The sequence below is a fragment of the Rana temporaria genome, chromosome 3 (genome assembly GCF_905171775.1).
Source record: "Rana temporaria chromosome 3, aRanTem1.1, whole genome shotgun sequence".
Taxonomy (NCBI): domain Eukaryota; kingdom Metazoa; phylum Chordata; class Amphibia; order Anura; family Ranidae; genus Rana; species Rana temporaria.
In genome coordinates, this window is record NC_053491.1 from 495,316,392 (window position 1) to 495,337,485 (window position 21,094).

Here is a 21,094-nt window from a genome sequence, read left to right on the forward strand (position 1 = left end):
TCACTGTGCTGCTTCTTCATTCACTGTCCAGTCACAGGCTTCAATCATGCTCAAAAGAGGAGAAAGCAGAGTGACAGAGATGAGCTCATCACCATGCTGCTTCTTCATTCACTGTCCAGTCACAGGCTTAAGCATGCTCAAAAGAGGATGAGTGACAGAGAGATGAGCTCATCACCGTGCTGCTTCTTCATTCACTGTCCAGTCACAGGTTTAAAGCATGCTCAAAAGAGTTCTCCAGAGAGATGAGCTCACCACCATGCTGCTTCTTCATTCACTGTCCAGTCACAGGTTTAAAGCATGCTCAAAAGAGTTCTCCAGAGAGATGAGCTCACCACTGTGCTGCTTCTTCATTTACTGTCCAGTCACATGCTTCAATCATGCTCAAAATTGGAGAAAGCAGAGTGACAGAGAGATGAGCTCATCACTGTGCTGCTTCTTCCTTCACTGTCCAGTCACAGGCTTAAGCATGTTTAAAAGAGGATGAGTGACAGAGAGATGAGCTCATCACTGTGCTGCTTCTTCATTCACTGTCCAGTCACAAGCTTAAGCATGCTCAAAAGAGGAGAAAGCAGAGTGACAGAGAGATGAGCTCATCACTGTGCTGCTTTTTCATTCACTGTCCAGTCACAGGCTTAAGCATGCTCAAAAGAGGATGAGTGACAGAGAGATGAGCTCACCACCATGCTGCTTCTTCATTCACTGTCCAGTCACAGGTTTAAAGCATGCTCAAAAGAGTTCTCCAGAGAGATGAGCTCACCACCGTGCTGCTTCTTCATTTACTGTCCAGTCACAGGCTTGAAACTTGCTCAAAAGAGGATGAGTGACAGAGAGATGAGCTCATCGCCGTGCTGCTTCTTCCTTCACTGTCCAGCTTAAGCATGCTCAAAAGAGGATGAGTGACAGAGAGATGAGCTCATCACTGTGCTGCTTCTTCATTCACTGTCCAGTCACAGGCTTCAATCATGCTCAAAAGAGGAGAAAGCAGAGTGACAGAGATGAGCTCATCACCATGCTGCTTCTTCATTCACTGTCCAGTCACAGGCTTAAGCATGCTCAAAAGAGGATGAGTGACAGAGAGATGAGCTCATCACCGTGCTGCTTCTTCATTCACTGTCCAGTCTCAGGCTTCAATAATGCTCAAATAGGAGAAAGCAGAGTGACAGAGAGATGAGCTCATCATGGTGCTGCTTCTTAATTCGCTGTCCAGTCACAGGCTTAAGCATGCTCAAAAGAGGATGAGTGACAGAGAGATAAGCTCATCACTGTGCTGCTTCTTCATTTGCTGTCCAGTCGCAGGCTTCAATCATGCTCAAAAGAGGAGAAAGCAGAGTGACAGAGAGATGAGCTCATCACCGTGCTGCTTCTTCATTCACTGTCCAGTCACAGGTTTAAAGCATGCTCAAAAGAGTTCTCCAGAGAGATGAGCTCACCACCGTGCTGCTTCTTCATTCACTGTCCAGTCACAGGTTTAAGCATGCTCAAAAGAGGAGAAAGCAGAGTGACAGAGAGATGAGCTCACCACCGTGCTGCTTCTTAATTCACTGTCCAGTCACATGCTTAAAGCATGCTCAAAAGAGGAGAAAGCAGAGTGACAGAGAGATGAGCTCTTCACCATGCTGCTTCTTCATTCGCTGTCCAGTCACAGGCTTAATCATGCTCAAAAGAGGATGAGTGACAGAGAGATGAGCTCACCACCGTGCTGCTTCTTAATTCACTGTCCAGTCACATGCTTAAAGCATGCTCATAAGAGGAGACAGCAGAATCACAGAGAGATGAGCTCACCACTGTGCTGCTTCTTCATTCACTGTCCAGTCACAGGTTTAAAGCATGCTCAAAAGAGTTCTCCAGAGAGATGAGCTCACCACCGTGCTGCTTCTTCATTCACTGTCCAGTCACAGGCTTAAGCATGCTCAAAAGAGGAGAAAGCAGAGTGACAGAGAGATGAGCTCACCACCGTGCTGCTTCTTAATTCACTGTCCAGTCACATGCTTAAAGCATGCTCAAAAGAGGAGAAAGCAGAGTGACAGAGAGATGAGCTCTTCACCATGCTGCTTCTTCATTCGCTGTCCAGTCACAGGCTTAATCATGCTCAAAAGAGGATGAGTGACAGAGAGATGAGCTCACCACCGTGCTGCTTCTTAATTCACTGTCCAGTCACATGCTTAAAGCATGCTCAAAAGAGGAGAAAGCAGAGTGACAGAGAGATGAGCTCTTCACCATGCTGCTTCTTCATTCACTGTCCAGTCACAGGCTTAAGCATGCTCAAAAGAGGATGAGTGACAGAGAGCTGAGCTCATCACCGTGCTGCTCCTTCATTCACTGTCCAGTCACAGCCTGGGGGTGGGGTGAGCCTAGGATGTCCTGGGTTTAGAGGAAGTGTGTTGATAACGGGCGAGGACATCTAGTGGTAGAAATAAGTACTGCAGGAGAATTTCTTGGGTTGACGGTGAATATTTCAGCAAACGTTGGCCTCATTTTATCTTTTATTGGTCTATTTGTTTTTATCTTGTTGATTTTTATGGCTGCAGTTCTGCTTTTAGGATAAAATGAATTCCTACCCAGTTCATCATGAGCTCTATAATGATTTGGGTGACGCGGTTTTCCTCTCTCTCTGCAGATTCCAAAGGTAAGAGTGAAGAGACGGGACACCGGGGAATGGGGTATTGTCACATGATGAGGTAAGTTTGGATTCAGGGAACAACACAAACTGGGGGGGGGGGGGGGGGGATCAAGCGATCCCGCCGCTTGATCGTACTTATAGGCAGCGGGAGGGGACGTCCCCCCCTCCCGCCGCCATCCGGTGCTTCTCCGGGCTCTCCTGTGCCATCGGGGGCCCGGGGAGCGAATCGGTTGACGCTGGCTGGAAAGCATAGAGATGACTGGTGACCAGATGGTCACCAGTCATCTCTATGACCATCGGAGGCCCGGGCGCGACGTGATGACGTCACGCCCGGGTACCCGGAAGTAAACAAAGACGCAATCGCGGCTGTCGGCATGTGATCGGTGATTTTTAAAAATCACAGATTTCATGCTTGTAAGCCTGAAGGAGAGATGTGAGGTCTTATTGACCCCGCCTCTCTCCATAAAGAGGACCTGTCACAGTGATTCTTATTACAGGGGATGTTTACATTCCTTGTAATAGGAATAAAAGCGATCCAAAAAAAAAAAGTTAAAAAAAAAATAAGTAAAATAATTTTTTTTTTTTTTTCAAAACGCCCCTTTATCTCGCGCGCAGAAGCGAACACGCATGCAGGTCCCGCCCACATATGTAAACGCCGTTCAAACCCCACATGTGAGGTATCGTCGCGTGCGTTAGAGCGAGAGCAACAATTCTAGCACTAGACCTCCTCTGTAACTGGAAAATAGTAACCTGTAAAAAAATGTTAAAGCGTCGCCTATGGAGATTTTTAAGTACCGAAGTTTGGCGCCATTCCACGAGTGTGCGCAATTTTAAAGCGTGACATGTTAGGTATCTATTTACTCGGCGTAACATCATTCACATTATACAAAAAAATTGGGCTAACTTTATTATTTTTTAATTAATGAAACAATTTTTTCCCCCCAAAAAAGGCATTTGAAAAATTATTGCGCAAATACCGTGCGAGAAAAAAAGTTGCAATGACCGCCATTTTATTCCCTAGGGTGTCTGCTAAAAAAATATATATATATAATGTTTGAGGGGTTCTGATTAATTTTCGAGCAAAAAAATTGTGATTTTTACATGAAGGAGAGAAGTGCCAAAATAGGCCCGGTGGTCAAGTGGTTAAGATTGTGCATTTTTTTTTATGTCAAACGTGTAAATATATGTTAAAGGTGTAAGAATATTAATGAACAAAAAGCAAAGCAAAAAAGAAAATTTAATTATTAATAGTGAAAAAATAAAAAAAATCAGCAAGTGAGCAAAAAAAAAAAAACAGCAGGAAAATAATAATTAATAATATTTAAATGAAAAAGGAGAATAATGAGTTACTTAGGGCTAGAATAAATGAAGGGTTAATTAGGGGTTAACAAAGGAAAATGTAAATAAAATAAAAATAAAAAAAAACTTTTTATTTTTTACTCGACGGGTTGCTTTAACCACTTCAGCCCCGGACCATTACGCAGGTAAAGGACCTGGCCACCTTTTTGCGATTCGGCACTGCGTTGCTTTAACTGACAATTGCGCGGTCGTGCGATGTGGCTCCCAAACAAAATTGGCGTCCTTTTTTTCCCACAAATAGAACTTTCTTTTGGTGGTATTTGATCACCTCTGCGGTTTTTATTTTTTGCGCTATAAACAAAAGTAGAGCGACTTTTTTGAAAAAAAAACAATATTTTTTACTTTTTTCTATAATAAATATTCCCCAAAAATATATAAAAACTTTTTGTTCTCCTCAGTTTAGGCCGATACGTATTCTTCTACCTATTTTTGGTAAAAAAAAAATCCCAATAAGCGTTTATCGATCGGTTTGCGCAAAACGTATAGCGTCTACAAAATAGGGGATAGCTTTATGGTATATTTTTCTTTTACTAGTAATGGCGGCGATCAGCGATTTTTTCCGTGACTGCGACATTATGGCGGACACATCGGATGCTTTGGACACATTTTGGGACCATTGTAATTTTTACAGCGATCAGAGCTATAAAAATGCACTGATTACTGTGAAAATGACACTGGCAGTGAATGGGGTTAACCAGGAGGGAGCGCTGTAGGATTTAAGTGTGCCCTAAGGGAGTGATTCCTACTGTAGGGGGGCGTGGCTTGGCGTGTGACGATCAGTGATAGGCTCACTAGGAAGTACGGGGGGGGGGGGGAGTTTGTTTACACTCGCCTCTCCCCGTTCTTCCTCTCTGTGACCGGTCGCGGGACACCGGCGATCAAGCTTTGTAACTGAGCTAGTCTCCTCTGTTTTTTCAGTTACGATATTCGCCTGAAATATCTGATATCTGAAGGTCCAGATTGGGGGAAGCGGAGTACTGACGGATGCACTAAGGCAGAGCGCGACAGGGATTCCTTACAACATTGTTTATAAACATTGATTAGGCAGGAGGTAGAGAGATACAATGCTACTTTGTATCTCTCTCTATCTCCTGTCTGATCAATTTAACATTGTTTATAAACATTGGCCCAGATTCAAGTAGAATTGCGCGATATTTGCGGGGGAGCAGGGCAACGATTTTGCCCTGCGCCCCCGCAAATATTTTGCGCTGCCCTCGATTCACGGAGCAGTAGCTCCGTGAATTGCGAGGGTGCGCTGGCAAATTTGCCCGGCGTAAGCGCGCGCAAGTTAAATGATCCCGCCGGGGGCAGGAATCATTTAAATTAGGCGCGCTCCCGCGCCGAGCGTACAGCGCATGCTCCGTCGGGAAACTTTCCCGATGTGCATTGCGGCAAATGACGTCGCAAGGACGTCATTTGCTTCTAAGTGAACGTGAATGGCGTACAGCGCCATTCACGTTTCACTTACGCAAACGCCGTGAAATTCAAATTTCACGGCGCGGGAAGGCCAACTATACTTTAGCATTGGCTGCCCCTACTATTAGAAAGGGCAGCCTTGCGCTAAAGTTGCCGTTCAGAAACTTCGTACCTGGCTTGCGCGGGGCCCACGCAAGTTTGTGAATCAGTTGGTAGTATGCAATTTGCATACTACACACTGATACACAATGGGAGCGCCCCCTAGCGGCCCACGCAAGAATGCAGCCTAAAATCTGCGAGGCATAAGAGCCTTATGCCGCGCAGATTTTAGCCTGCAGTCGGTGTAACGAGGTTCCTGAATCAGGAGCACTCGTTACACCGGAGCAAGTAAGCAATTGCGCTGCGTAACCTATGGTTGCGCGGGCGCAAGTGCTTCTTGAATCTGGGCCAATGTTTATAAACATTGATCATACAGGAGATAGAAAGTTACAAAGTAACATTGTTTATAAACATTGATCAGACAGGAGATAGAGGGATACAAAGTAACATTGTTTATAAACATTGATCAGACAGGAGATAGAGAGATACAAAGTAACATTGTTTATAAACATTGATCAGACAGGAGATAGAGGGATACAAAGTAACATTGTTTATAAACATTGATCAGACAGGAGATAGAAAGTTACAAAGTAACATTGTTTATAAACATTGATCAGACGGGAGATAGAGAGATACAAAGTAACATTGTTTATAAACATCGATCAGACGGGAGAGAGAGAGATACAAAGTAACATTGTTTATAAACATTGATCAGACAGGAGATGGAGAGATACAAAGTAACATTGTTTATAAACATTGATCAGACGGGAGAGAGAGAGATACAAAGTAACATTGTTTATAAACATTGATCAGACAGGAGATGGAGAGATACAAAGTAACATTGTTTATAAACATTGATCAGACGGGAGATGGAGAGATACAAAGTAACATTGTTTATAAACATTGATCAGACGGGAGATGGAGAGATACAAAGTAACATTGTTTATAAACATTGATCAGACAGGAGATAGAGAGATACAAAGTAACATTGTTCAGCTGTGTGATAATTCCATTTCAGATTCTCAATAACTAACCACACGCTCTCAGATTTCCCACCAGCACCGCCTCCTCCTCCCAAGACTTCTCCTGTGCTGCACCTTTACCCCGGAAAGCCTGACACTTGAGTTTGGGCAGCGAAAGGCCGGCTCCATAGCCGACTGAAATAAACGTATTCTTCTTTTTTTTTTCTATTTTTTAAGATTCACTTTCCAGGGACACCCGGAAGATTCTGGGAGAGATGGACAGACTGGCCGAGGAGATCCGGAAAGGAAGAAGTAAGTCTTTCCTGTTTCTTCAACTGTAAAGAGAACTCTGCCGGGTCTGCAAAGAGTCATTGGAATCAAACTGGAGCTGTGGAGCCCGGTGGAGGCTGGGGGGGGAAATAAACGAAAAAATAAAACATCAATTGCAGCCTCACTGTGCCCATCAATTGCCGCCTCACTGTGCCCATCAATTGCCGCCTCACTGTGCCCATCAAACGCAGCCACTATGTCCATCAATTGTCGCCACTGTGTCCATCAATTGTCACCACTGTGTCCATCAATTGTCGCCACTGTGCCCATCAATTGTCGCCACTGTGCCATCAATTGTCCCCACTGTGCCCATCAATTGTCTCCACTGTGCCCATCAATTGTCGCCACTGTGCCCATCAATTGTCGCCACTGTGCCCATCAATTGTCGCCACTGAGTCCATCAATTGTCCCCACTGTGTCCATCAATTGTCTCCACTGTGCCATGCCATTGTCGCCACTGTGCCCATCAATTGTCCTCACTGTGCCATGCCATTGTCGCCACTGTGCCCATCAATTATCATCACTGTGCCATGCCAAACGCAGCCACTGAGTCCATCAATTGTCCCCACTGTGCCCATCAATTGTCGCCACTGTGTCCATCAATTGTCGCCACTGTGCCATGCCATTGTCGCCACTGTGCCCATCAATTGTCGCCAGTGTGTCCATCAATTGTCACCACTGTGCCATGCAATTGTCCCCACTGTGCCCATCAATTTTCCCCACTGTGCCCATCAATTGTCGCCACTGTGTCCATCAATTGTCGCCACTGTGCCATGCCATTGTCGCCACTGTGCCCATCAATTGTCGCCAGTGTGTCCATCAATTGTCGCCACTGTGCCATGCCATTGTCGCCACTGTGCCCATCAATTGTCATCACTGTGCCATGCCAAACGCAGCCACTGTGTCCATCAATTGTCCCCACTGTGCCCATCAATTGTCCCCACTGTGCCCATCAACTGTCCCCACTGTGCCATGCCATTGTCGCCACTGTGCCCATCAATTTTCGCCACTGTGCCCATCAATTGTCGCCACTGTGCCCATCAATTGCCGCCAGATTGCCCCAAAATTCCACCAGATTGACCCCCCCACCCTTGCCCGGCACTTACCTTTCTCGGCCAGTCATCCTCCTCCACAATCCCTCAAAGCAGTCCCGCCCTCGATGTCGCTTCAGCCAATCAGGTTACTGGTAACCAGATCCGCTGAACCTGATTGGCTGAGATGCGTGTCAGTGTTAACCAGGGTATGCACCCCCCATGCGTCCCCCTGGTTAACTGTTTGGAGGCCAATTACAGCCCTCAGGCCGCTGGCTCTGATAGGCACTTCCACAGCCAACCAGCTGCCGTTATTCAGATAGTTGGCGCTCACCAGGGGGCCGGCCATCTGAATAGTGGGCGGCAGCAGCAGCACCAGCGACAATACATAGATTCATGCAATGCATGAATCTATGTATTGTTTTCAGTGGCGGTGCAGGAGAGAGAGGGGGCGCCACTGGTGGACGCACCGCCACTGGTGGAGCCACCGCTTCATAAAGTGCTATTTTCGGCTGGTTTATGTCCGGTACCCTAAGAGTTGGAACTTGTCATGTTTTGTCACAGTGGGTGACGGCGATGCAGACAACTCGCAATGTAGATGTTTAGTGACTCCATCAGAAGGATCATATGATGGAGGGAGGAGGGCTCAGGAATGTGAGTAGAGCAGCACTTCTAGGATATGAAGAAGGACCTCTAGTGGTAGGAAGGGTGATATGACAACTCATGATGTGAATATTCTTCATCTCCAGATTCTGGGATGACAGAGAAGCTTTCCGCCATTGAAACCTTAATGAAGAACCTCAAAGGTAAGCCGAGGGATGTGATCACATGTGAGGAAGGGATGGAGGAGAACAAAAATTAAGAATAAAAAAAGTCAATAAATTTTCTATAAAATGTAATTGGTGATTGATGTTGGCATTTATTTGGTTGTTGATGGGGACAAGGGCCTCATCCCCACAACCCTTGCCCAGTGGTTGTGGGGGGGTCTGCGGACAGGGGGCTTATCGAAATCTGGAAGCCCCTTTTAACAAGAGGGACCCCCAGATGCCGCCCCCCCCATGTGCATTGGTAACGGGTTACATTTTACCCCTACCATTTCACCGAAAAAGTGTCAGAAATGGTAAAAAACACACAGACACAGTTTATTTAAAAAAGAAAAAAAAATTACAGCGATGTAATCCTTATTCGAGCTGAGATATGGAAAAACACGCCGCACCATTCCAATTCCGCCTCCATGGGAGGCGCCTGCCGAATGACGCTAGACCTGCCGTGACAGCTCTTAACCACTTAACCCCCGGACCATTTTGCTGGTCAAAGACCAGAGTACTTTTTGCGTTTCGGCACTGTGTCGACAATTGCGAGGTCGTGTGACGTGGCTCCCAAACAAAATTGGCGTCCTTTGTTCCCCACAAATAGAGCTTTCTTTTGGTGGTATTTGATCACCTCTGCGGTTTTTAGTTTTTGCGCTATAAACAAAAATAGAGCGACAATTTCGAAAAAAATTAATATTTTTTTACTTTTTGCTGTAATAAATACCCCCCAAAAAGATATAAAAAAACATTTTTTTTCCTCAGGCCGATACGTATTCTTCTACATATTTTTCGTAAAAAAAAAATCGCAATAAGCGTTTATTGATTGCTTTGCACAAAAGTTATAGCGTCTACAAAATAGGGGGTAGTTTTATGGCATTTTCATAATTTTTTTTTTTTTACTAGTAATGGCGGCGATCAGCGTTTTTTTTTTTTTTTTTTTTTTTGGTACTGCGACATTATGGCGGACCCTTCGGACACTTTTGACACATTTTTGGGACTATTGGCATTTTTTATAGCGATCAGTGCTATAAAAATGCATTGATAACTATAAAAATGCCACTGGCAGGGAAGAGGTTAACACTAGGGGGCGGGGAAGGGGTGTGTTCTAACTGTAGGGGAGGTGGACTCACTTGGGGAAATGACTGATCGCTGTTCATACATTGTATGAACAGACGGTCAGGCATTTCCCCCCCTGACAGGACCGGGAGCTGTGTGTTTACACACACAGCACCCGGTTCTCGCTCTGTAACGAGCGATCGCGCGCGCCCCTAGTGGCCGCTTCACGAGGCGATGTAGAGCTATGGGCTCTCGCGCAGGGGAGCCGACCTGCCGCTGTAGAACTGCGGCGGCTGGTCGGCAAGTAGTTAAATAGCTGAGGGCAGGGACACCCGTGACGTTCATGGGTGACCCCTCCCCCTCTGACACAACGGGGGTTTCCAGCGGTTTCCCTGTGGCGTCACGGGTGACCCCGCCCCCTCTGATGCCATGGGAAACCTCTGTTGCATCAGAGGGGGGCAGGTACACCCGTACATGTCACTAGGTAACCCCGTGGCATTTCCCCCTTGCGGCAGAGGTTGGTGGGGTCACCTATGCATGTCACAGGTGCCCCCCCCCCCCCTTAGCTATTTAAGAGCTGTCACACGGGTCTAGTGTCATTCGGCAGGCGCTTCCCATGGAGGTGGAATCAGATCGGGGTGGCGTGTTTTTCCATATCCCGGGTCGAAGAAGGATTACATCGCTTTTTTTTTTCTTTTTTAATAAAGGACTTGTCCCAGGCTGTGTCTTGTGTTTTTAACCATTTTTTTTACACTTTATCTGTGAAATGGTAGGGGTATAATGTACCCCGTTACCAATTCACATGGGGGGGGGGGTCGGGATCTGGGGGGTCCCCTTGGGATTTATGATTTCTCCAATCACAAGCAGGGGGGGCGGGGATTGTGCTCCTCCAGGCAGGGATGGACTGGCCATAGGGACTACAGGGAGTTTCCCGGTGGGCCGATGGCTCAGTGGGCCGTTTTTTAAAACAGAGATGCTGCTTGGAGGACTTTTTCTAACGCCCTGGCAGCATCCCAGTGTGAAAGCACTCAGGCTTTCACACTGGGACTGCAGCGGAAGCGTTTTTCAGTCACTTTACATGCGCTATTTTTAGCCCAAAAGTGCCTAAAAAATGCCTCGGTGTAAAAAGGGGTCCTACACTCACCCCCCTCTCTTTTACACTTACTCTCTTTTTCTTACACTCACCCCCCTCTCTCACCCACCCCCTTTCACCCCCTTTCCCTCAACCCTCCCTCTCTCTCTCATTCCCCTCTCTCTCACCCTCTCATGATATACAATAATGGATGTAGGGGCCTTTCTGGTGGGCGTGATTTTTCGGGGGGGTGGGGGCAGCATTTTATTGAATTAAAGTGGGCCAGTCTGGATGAAGTCCAGGGCCAAATTTTTGTCCCAGTCCAGCCCTGCCTCCAGGCATTCCCAGCCAGGACAAGTACTGTCATTGAGTAAAGCTGTGATGCGGCTGCATTTTTTTGTGGGCATCAGATTGGTCCAGGGGGTGGCTGTGTCAGTTTCATTCCCGGGGACACTGTATTGTCCTGGAATGAAGGTGCCCGAGACAGAAATGGAAAATGCGGGACTGTCCCGGGCAATCCGGGACACGTGGTCACCCTACCCGGGTCCACAAACACTTTTTATGACAATAACTTGCATATCAACCTAAGAACACCCCAATTTGTTCGCTATTCGGCAAACACCCGATGTTCGAGTCCAACTTACGTTCGACTCGAACATCGAGCTCATCCCTAGATCTGGATGTCATTGGGGAGGATTAACCTCCCTTGCTACTTTATGGAAATAAACATAAGTTCTTTGTCTCAGGTCAACATCTGGATGAGATGAAACAGAACCTGGAAGTGAAGTTTAGAAACCTGAGTATGGAGATGAACTCTGTAATGGACCAACTGACCCAGGATGGTAAGAGGGATCTCCGGGGGGGGGGGAGGATGACAATTTTGTGAAAAGGGTTATTTCTACTCACATTTGTGAATTTTCTCCTTCCTCAGATTCCAAGATTATGCAGAAGCTTTCATCTATGAAAAACTCAATGAAGGATCTCAATGGTAAGTGGAGAGAAGGAAAAAAGCTAAGGGCTTGGAAAAAAAGTCAATGTATTAACCAAAAAATTGTGTTTGGGACTAAGGCCTCATGCCCACGGACGTTTTAAAAAACAGGCTGTAAAGCTAGTACAGATGCCAGGAAAAAAATGGCGATTTACAGTATATAGGCAATGGGGCGTGGTCACCGGGTGATGTCACACGGTGACCCCGCCTCTTATGTCATCACAGTCCCATCGTGCGCTGAGTGGTGATGTCATAAGAACAGGTGGTCACCGGGTGACATCACCCAGTGACCACACCCCATGCCTATATAAATCGTTGCGGACCGCGCACCCAGCATTACAGTGGGAGAGCTTGTTGAGTCAACATCGGAAGAAGAGAAGGGGGAAGAGGACGCCGGGGCAGACCGGGCCGCCGCTAGTAAAAGAGTTGGAAGAAGATAGCGGAGCCCGGCAGAAGGCAGAAAGCACCGGAGAGTGAGAGAAGAACCGGAGAGCGCGGAGAAGGCACCGGAGAGCGGGAGAAGACGCCGGAGAGAGCGGAGAAGTTGGAAGAAGACCCCCGAAGTTAGAAGAAGACCCTCTAAGTTGGAAGAAGACCCCAGGAGCTGCCTAATAAATTATTTTAAAAACCTGTGTAGTTTTTTTTTATGGACGCTTTTTTCCCCAAGGTGAATGGGTAGGGGTACGATGTACCCCATACTCATTCACATAGGGTGGGGGGCTGGGATCTGGGGGCCCCCTTATTAAAGGGGGATTCCAGATTCCGATAAGCCAGAAGACCCCAACAACCAACGGCCAGGGTTGTCGGGAAGAGTCCCTTGTCCCCATCAACATGGGGACAAGGTGCTTTGGGGTGGGGGCGCAGTGCCCCCCTGCTCCAAAGCACCAACCCCCACTATGTTGAGGGCATGTGGCCTGGTCTAGGAGGGGGGGCACTCGCTCGCCCCCCTTCCTGACCTGCTGGGCTGCATGCTCGGATAAGAGTCTGGTATGGATCTTTTGGGGAACCCAGCGCCATTTTTTTTCGGTGTGGGGGATTCCCCTTAAGATCCATACCAGCCCGAAGGGTCTGGTATCATCCTGGGGGGAACCTCACGCACAAAAATTTTATTAAATTTCCGCAGGGTTCCCCTTCAAGATTCTCCGACTTCTGGTGCGACCCCTATTGAAATCAATGGGCTCCCATAGGGAACCATTGATTTTGAATAGACAGAAACGCTGCGTTAAGCCTCGTTAAATTGCATTTGCCAGCGTCTGACGTCTTTACAGCTCTAACGCTGGAGCTTCAGAATGCACTGGACCTGGGGTTTTTTTGCAGCTTAAAAACGACTCAGCCATTTACAGCTCAAAAACAACATGGTGGGCATGAGGCCATAGGCCAGTGATGGCGAACCTTGGCACCCCAGATGTTTTGGAACTACATTTCCCATTATGCACTCTCCAGTGTAGTTGAGCATCATGGGAAATGTAGTTCCAAAACATCTGGGGTGTCAAGGTTCGCCATCACTGCCATAGGCTAACATGGTGAGCCGTTTTTAAGCTGCAAACAACTCTCATAAAGGTGGCTGTAAAAATGTCCGTGGGCATGAGGCCTTATTGTTCCGTGGCCATCATTATTACTGAGAAAAGAAAACTGTACATACAAAGTTGTACTTCTCAAGATAAACAATTTCTCTGAGATGACAGCTAATAAAAAAGGAAAGCTGGGTGTCCATTAGGGATCCAACCTGGATGAGGTTTGGGGGATACTGGGCTTCACTACTAATTGCTTGAAATAAACAGTACTTAACTTGTTTGGTAGGACTTAGAATCAGGCTTTATAGGTACCGGAAAAGGGAATATAAAATTAATAGAAAAAAATATAAATTTTAATGTATACAATTGTGACAATGTAACATTTAAAAACAAGATATTAGGCTCTCTATCAAAGAGCCACACATAAGTATGTGCAAGTCCCTGTTAGTGCTTGGACAAAGCTGGTCAACGTTTCGCTTTCACTTCCTCAGGAAATATTTTTCAACATCAAGCAAAGGGATTTTGGGTCAGTAGAACTCTCACATGTGCCATCCCTGGGTGATCGGAGATCGTACAGTGTCCGAAAAGTAAATCAAAGATTAGGTTGAGGTAGTACTACATGTGGAGATAAATAACCCAATAGGCGTGCATGGGAAAATAGATTGGACTACAAGATAGTTAGCTGGCCATTACTCGAGAAAGGGTTGTCAAGGCACAATAGGTGACCATCAGGGATAAACTAAGTATGAGCATGTACACACAAGATGCTTCCACCAAGGTAATGGACAGCTAACTGTCTTGTAGTCCAATCTATTTTCCCATGCACACCTATTGGGTTATTTATCTCCACATGTAGTACTACCTCAACCTAATCTTTGATTTACTGTTCGGACACTGTACGATCTCCGTTATAATCCTGGCACCCGGGGATGGCATGGGGTACGTCACACATGTGAGAGTTCTGCTGACACAAAATCCCTTTGCTTGATGGTGACAAATAGGTCCTGAGGAAGCGAAAGCGAAACGTTGACCAGCTTTGTCCAAGCACTGACAGGGACCTGCACATACTTATGTGTGGCTTTTTCATAGAGAGCCTAATATTTTGTTTTTACAGTAAATGTTACATTGTGAATTTTTTATAATTGTACACATTAAAATTTATATTTATTATATTCATTTTATATTCCTTTTCCGGTACCTATAAAGTCTGCTTCTGAGGCCTCGTACACACGACCGTTTTCCCTCGACAGAATCCATCAAGAAACTCAGTGGCAGAGCTTTATTGCCGAGGAAAACGGTCGTGTGTATGTTTTTCATCGAGAAAACTGTCCTGGAACTCAATGAGAAAAAAAGAGAACAAGTTTTCTTTTTCCTCGTCGGGAGTCTCAATTTCCTCACTGTGTTCCTCGTCGGGCTGGTTTTCGACGAGAAACACGTCCCTGTGTATGCTTAGAAACCTGCACATGCTCAGAAGGGTGGCGCCAGTGGAATGGAACTTCCCCTTTAACCTCCTGGGACCCGCGCTATAGTCGAATGACGGCTACAGCGCGGATCCCAAAATCCAACAGGACGTCAATAGAGAGCGCCAGAGCGCGCAGCGGGGAAACTCTGTGTTGGCCGTGTCCCTTGGACACAGTCAATTACAGATCGCCACGAACGGCCAATCAGAGTGGCCGTTTGCGATGTGATCTGTGCGGCCAATGAGAGATGATCTCATATGAGATCATCTCTCATTGCCGTTTTACACAGAGACAGCGGTGCTGTCTCTGGAGAGGAGACCAATCTGTGTCTCTTGTACATAGAGACACAGATCGGTCACCTCCCCCAGTCACCCCCCTCCACCTACAGTTAGAACACAATGCAGGGATACATTTAACCCCTTCCTCACCCCCTAGTGTTAACCCCTTCAATGCCAGTCACATTTATACTGTAATTAGTGCATATTTATAGCACTGATCGCAGTATAAATGTGAATGGTCCCAAATTTGTGTCAAAAGTGTCCGATGTGTCCGCCATAACGTCGCAGTCCCAATAAAAATCGCAGATCGCCGCCATTTCTAGTAAAAAAAATAAATAAAAAATAATAATTCTGTCCCCTATTTTGTAGGCGCTATAACTTTTGCGCAAACCAGTCGCTTATTTTTTTTTTTACCAAAAATATGTAGAAGAATACGCATCGGCCTAAACTGAGAAAAAAGTGTTTTTTTTTTAAATTGGGATATTTATTATATTGTATTTTTTTCAAAATTGTCGCTCTTTTTTGTTTATAGCGCAAAAAAATAAAAAACGCCCAGGCGATCAAATAACACCAAAAGAAAGCTCTATTTGTGGGGAAAAAAGGACGTCAATTTTGTTTGGGAGCCACGTCGCACGACCGCGCAATTGTTAGTTAAAGTGACGCAGTGCCGAAAGCTGAAATTTCACCTGGGCAGGAGGGGGGTATATGTGCCCAGTAAGCAAGTGGTTAAAGTGCCGTCTTAAGTATTGTACGTCACCGCGCTTAAGAATGACAAGATTTTGTCTTGACAGTGTGGACGCAAAGAAAGCTTGTCAAGATTCTCGACAAGCCTGACAAGGAACTCGTCGAGGAAAACGATGTTTCATTTACGACGAGTTTCTCGGTCGTGTGTACGAGGCCTCAGTCCTACAAATTTTTTACTTAACTTGTCTCCAGCAGATCAATGGCTACGTGAGATGGAACAGAACATGGCGACGAAGCTCAGGAATCTCAGTATGGAGATAAGCTCCAGAGTTGACCAGCTGCCTCCTCAGGATGGTAAATAGGACCTTCAATGAGAAGAAGGGTAACAATGATTGATGAAGGTTGTGTCAACTCACCCTGTGAATGTTCATTTCAACTCTAGATTTCAGGTTGATGGAGAAGCTGTCTTCTATGGAAACCTTAATGAAGGACCTCAAGGGTAAGTTGAGGGATGTGGTCCAGAGGGAGGGAGACGATACAAGAACTAAGGGTGCCCCTCAAGGCTCCAGCAGGTCCTCATCTGTTGTCGGCCACTAAGAGTGCAGTCAGGGAAAGAGCTCGTCCCAGCTCCGTAAACAACTATGAGATGAAAAGGAAAGTCCCGAAAGCCACACATCATACAAAACCTCTGTGTGTGTAGCGCCCCCCCTACTTTCAGTATGGGCGCTACACTAAAGTTAGTGGGGAATGGGAGAGTTACCTTGCTCCCATTCACTAATTGTTTACATTTCTGGGACTTCTGTCATTCCAGAAATGTCCGCTGGGTCAGTCTGTGGTCCAGGGATGCAATATCATCCCTGACCAGCAGTTGGCGCCAGAGGGATTCTGGCAGAGCAACTTTTCCCCAGCAGCCAATTAGAGAAGTTTCTTCCTCGCAAGGCATGTTGGGGAAGAGTATATCTGTGACAGGTGTCATGTGTTCTAAAATCTTCCCGGGGTCCCGTTCCAGGTGCGGCATCCACCTTCAGGGTGCGCGCATCCATGGACCCCGCTGGCGTGGCCCACCTGGCCGGAGTTGCAGTCTATGAAAACCCTCATCCGGAGGTACAAGGGGACCCCAGTGACTTGCTGGGTTCCCGGTTCTATTGAAGAGATCACAGGCTGAGTGCCGTGCGATTGGGGAGTCGGTTTGAGGAGGACCCGGAGGCAGGTCGTCCAACAGAGCCTGGACAAACCAATTGGGGATCCGGTGACCAGAGTACTGACAGGTATGTTGCTGTCATCTGGCGACCGCGACCGATGCAGAAATCTACTGGGAGGATTGCTTTATTTATTTATCTAGCTCAGTTATTGTCCTTGGCCCGTGAAACAGGCCCGCATCCTCCCAGATATCCTAAGTGACACCCTGGCTGCCAGACTTGTGAAAAAGGAGTCTGTCCGGGGGCACTTTACCCACTCAGATGGAGTGGCGACGTGTTACAAGTTGGTACTATACAGAGCAGTACTGACTGCTCCATTTATTATCCAGGCCTGATACTGCAAAGTTCTCTGCTCTCTTTCTTCATCAACCTTGACCTTCCCAATTGATGTTGATGTTGGCCGTGTTGGGCCTGGAAAATAAAGCATTGGAAAAACCTTTATTCACTGTCTGGACCTTCGCTCACTGCTTTTGCTCTCACTATTGCACCCCTAGACAACGCCAGGGTAACTTAGCAGGCCAGTCCCAACCAAACCAGCGGCTCCTTCGGGGGTGAGCGCTACATGTGTAAAAAGTGGAAGCGGCCTCAGCCTGGACTCCATCCAGGCATATCCACCAACACGTTTCACCCCCATGACTTAGCCCCAGGGGAGGTGTGGCTGGCACGGAGTCTAGTTTGAGGCTGCTTTAACTCTTTATACACAGGGGTTTTGTGTGATGTGTGGCTTTCGGGAGTTTCCTTTTCTTCTCCTTAAGAGAATGAGAGGATAGGAAAAAATACTAATAGAGAAAATAATACATGCATTCACTGACATAATATATTGGTAATTCATCTTGGCCTTTGTGTGGTTGTGTCAGGGAAGAAACCAGGATCAACCCTGTCAGTATCACTGTTTCCCTGCACGGCGGAACAGCGCTTCGGCCCAACAGAACGGCGCAAGCGCATGTGCACTGCCACACGCATAACGTGAGCCCCTTGCTGGCCTATAAAAGCTGCTCAATTCCACAAGCAAATCGCAGGTTTATCTTTCAGCTTCCTGTGTACTTGTTCTTGCTTCCTGCCTTCTGATTACCTGTTGTGACCTGGATTGGCCTTGACCTACTCGAATCTCCCCCTGGACCTGATCATTGGCTCGCTTTATGGACTCTGCCTCTTGCTTTCAGTGTTTGACCCTCAGCCTGTTCCCGGATTTGCCTTCAGTCTCCTGTGTCTTGACCCTCGGTCTGCCTACGGACTTGTCTCCTGTGTGTGACCCTCAGCCTGTTTACGGATTTGCCTTCAGTCTCCTGTGTCTTGACCCTCGGTCTGCCTACGGACTTGTCTCCTGTGTGTGACCCTCAGCCTGTTTACGGATTTGCCTTCAGTCTCCTGTGTCTTGACCCTCGGTCTGCCTACGGACTTGTCTCCTGTGTGTGACCCTCAGCCTGTTTACGGATTTGCCTTCAGTCTCCTGTGCCTTGACCCTCAGCCTGTTCACAGATTTGCTTCTAGTCTCCTGTGTCTTGACCCTCAGCCTGTTCACAGATTTGCTTCTAGTCTCCTGTGTCTTGACCCTCGGCTTGCCTACGGACTGTCTCCTTTGTGTGACCCTCGGCCTGTTCTGGACACTGCTTTCCTGTTACCCCGTTGGGTCCCAGTACCTGCCAGTTCCTGTACGGCTAACAGCCCCTCGGTGACCCTCACGCAAGACCTGCCCAACGTGCTGGTGGCTTGTGCCTCTTTGTGCAATTCACCCTCTGTACCATCTCCAGGGGGTGGAGTGGGCTTAGTGGCAAGAGTGAACCACTCTCTGCATCTCAGCCTCGGTGAGTACCTCTCTGACAGGTTGAAATGATTCAACAGTCACACACCATCAGTACTGACAGGGGAACTCTATACACACAATGTCCAACAACAACTAATGAAAAGCAGATAGTTGACCGGCCATTAGAGGTCCAATATGGATAGAGCTGGAGGAACTGAACTCCCTCAACACTCATGACTACTTAATATCACTGCTTTGCCCCTGGCAGGTCAATGGCTTTATGAGATGGAACAGAACATGGAGTTGCAGCTCAGGAACCTGAGTATGGAGATGCACTCTGTGGTAGGGCAACTGACTCAGAATGGTAAGAGGGACCTCCAGTGGGTGGACAGGAGATGATGGATGGCAGAGATTGTGTTTACTTACACTGTGAATATTCTTCACCATCAGATTCCAATGTGATGGAGAAACTTTCTGACATAGATACCTCAATGAAAAACCTCAATGGTAAGCTGAAGGAGATGGTAAAGAAGAATTAAGTACATCTTTAGGGAATGATCAAATTGGTGACTGAACTTGGCTCGGTGTCTTACCACTAGAAATGTGCACTGCCGAAAAAATTTGTTCGTTTTCATTTTCGTCACATTCGTTTTTTCTGCATTTTTCGAAACTTCGGAATTTCGAAAATTCAAAAATCCAAATTTTCCGATTTTCGAATTCTGAATGTTCGAATTTTCGAATTTTCGAATTTTCAAATTTTCAGATTTCGGAATTTTGAATTTTCTAATCTCCGATTTTCTAATTTCCTAATTTTGGAATTTCGAATTTTCGAAATCTTAAATGACCTAATTTAGATTTTTTTCATTTACAATTTGCGAATTCCGAACTTCCGAAAATTCGGAAATGCAAAAATTTGGAAATGCAAAAATTCGGAAATGCGGAAATGCAAAAATGCGGAAGTTCTAATATTTCGAAAATTTGGAAATCCGAAGATCTAAAAGTTCGGAAATTGAAAAACTTGCAAATTTGAAAAATTTCGTAATAAATGATTTTTGTCAAAATTTGACAAAATTTGTTAAAAAACGAATTCGGAAATAAACAAATGTCTACTTGCCACCCTATACGCAGGGATTCTACCGGGCATGTGCTCCTCCCTATAGGTGGGGGTGTATGTGCACATGCTTTAGGAGCGTGTCCATGTGTTCACACATGCAAACAACAGTAATGGTAGCAAATAACTTTTTGAGTAACATGTAGATTTAAAAGGAACACTGCATATATAAAAGCCATACATTTTATTATAACATTCAATAAAAAAAACCATAAAACAAAACAATAGAATACTGAACTTTAATTTGTAATTGTTTAGATTACACATGATTCGATTGATCGTCTTCAGGAGTACATGTGAATGATCTTTGAAAGATATAACATATATATGGTATTATGGTCTCTAGTAGGTCAATGGCTAAATGGGTTTGAAAAAAATAAGGATGAGCCGAACACCACCACCCCCCCCCCCCAGTTTGGTTCGCACCAGAACTTGCGAACAGGCAAAAAATGTGTTTGAACCCCGTTAAAATCAAAAGTGCTAATTTTAAAGGTTAATATGCAAGTTATTGTCATAAAAAGTGTTTGGGGGACCCGGGTTTTAAAAATAGTAGTTTTTTTCGGGAGCAGTGATTTTAATAATGCTTAAAGTGAAACAATAAAAGTGAAATATTACTTTAAATTTCGTACCTGGGGGGTGTCTATAGTATGCATGTAAAGTGGCGCATGTTTCCCGTGTTTAGAACTGTCCCTGCACAAAGTGACATAAAGGAAAAAAAGTAATTCAAAACTACTCATGGCTGTATGAGAGCTCAGCGAAGCTGGCCCCCCTACAATCAGCACAAATAAAAACTCAAGTGTGTTTCTTTAGTGCTACGTTTGTGCTGTTTTGTGCCGCAAAAATTTACGTTTGTGCTGCTTTTATTTTGAAGATATTAGCAATTGTTTTTTCCAGACTATGACATCACACAGCCCCCCTACAACCCCAAATGACACAAAACTGGTCTCGTTGGTTAGTGCTACGTTTGTGCTGTTTTGTGCTGCTAATATTTCCGTTCTATCTTTTATAGTTTTTGCGTTATTAATGACTTATTAAAGGTCACCAAAGGTCACACAGCCCCCCTACAACCCCAAAATGACACGAAACTGGTCTCGTTGGTTAGTGCTACGTTTGTGCTGTTTTGTGCTGCAAAAAAAATTATTTGTGCTGTTATGGTTTTAAAGTTATAACAGTTTATTTATTTTTTTCAAACCCCACTCACTTTGCCCACCTTACAATCAGCACAAATAAAAACTCAAGTGTGTTTCTTTAGTGCTATGTTTGTGCTGTTTTGTGCTGTTTAAATTTCCTTTCTATCTTTTATCGTTTTTGCGTTATTAATGACTTATTAAAGGTCACCAAAGGTCACACAGCCCCCCT

The 21,094-nt window shown here is 45.8% G+C and overlaps 1 protein-coding gene across 2 annotated transcripts in view; it reads left to right on the forward strand.

Annotated features, from left to right (window-relative positions):
- LOC120933854 (C-type lectin domain family 4 member F-like) overlaps positions 1 to 21,094 on the forward strand; it is an 83,948-nt gene that overhangs the window by 28,447 nt on the left and 34,407 nt on the right. Inside the window, exons 6-14 of one of the 2 annotated variants that reach the window (XM_040347269.1) lie at positions 2,618 to 2,626; positions 6,694 to 6,768; positions 8,567 to 8,623; positions 11,504 to 11,599; positions 11,689 to 11,745; positions 15,934 to 16,035; positions 16,124 to 16,180; positions 18,893 to 18,988; positions 19,075 to 19,131. In XM_040347269.1, the coding sequence (XP_040203203.1) occupies positions 2,618 to 2,626; positions 6,694 to 6,768; positions 8,567 to 8,623; positions 11,504 to 11,599; positions 11,689 to 11,745; positions 15,934 to 16,035; positions 16,124 to 16,180; positions 18,893 to 18,988; positions 19,075 to 19,131 (606 nt within the window). The remainder of the gene's footprint in view (positions 1 to 2,617; positions 2,627 to 6,693; positions 6,769 to 8,566; positions 8,624 to 11,503; positions 11,600 to 11,688; positions 11,746 to 15,933; positions 16,036 to 16,123; positions 16,181 to 18,892; positions 18,989 to 19,074; positions 19,132 to 21,094) is intronic. The other variant, XM_040347270.1, reaches the window with a different exon arrangement.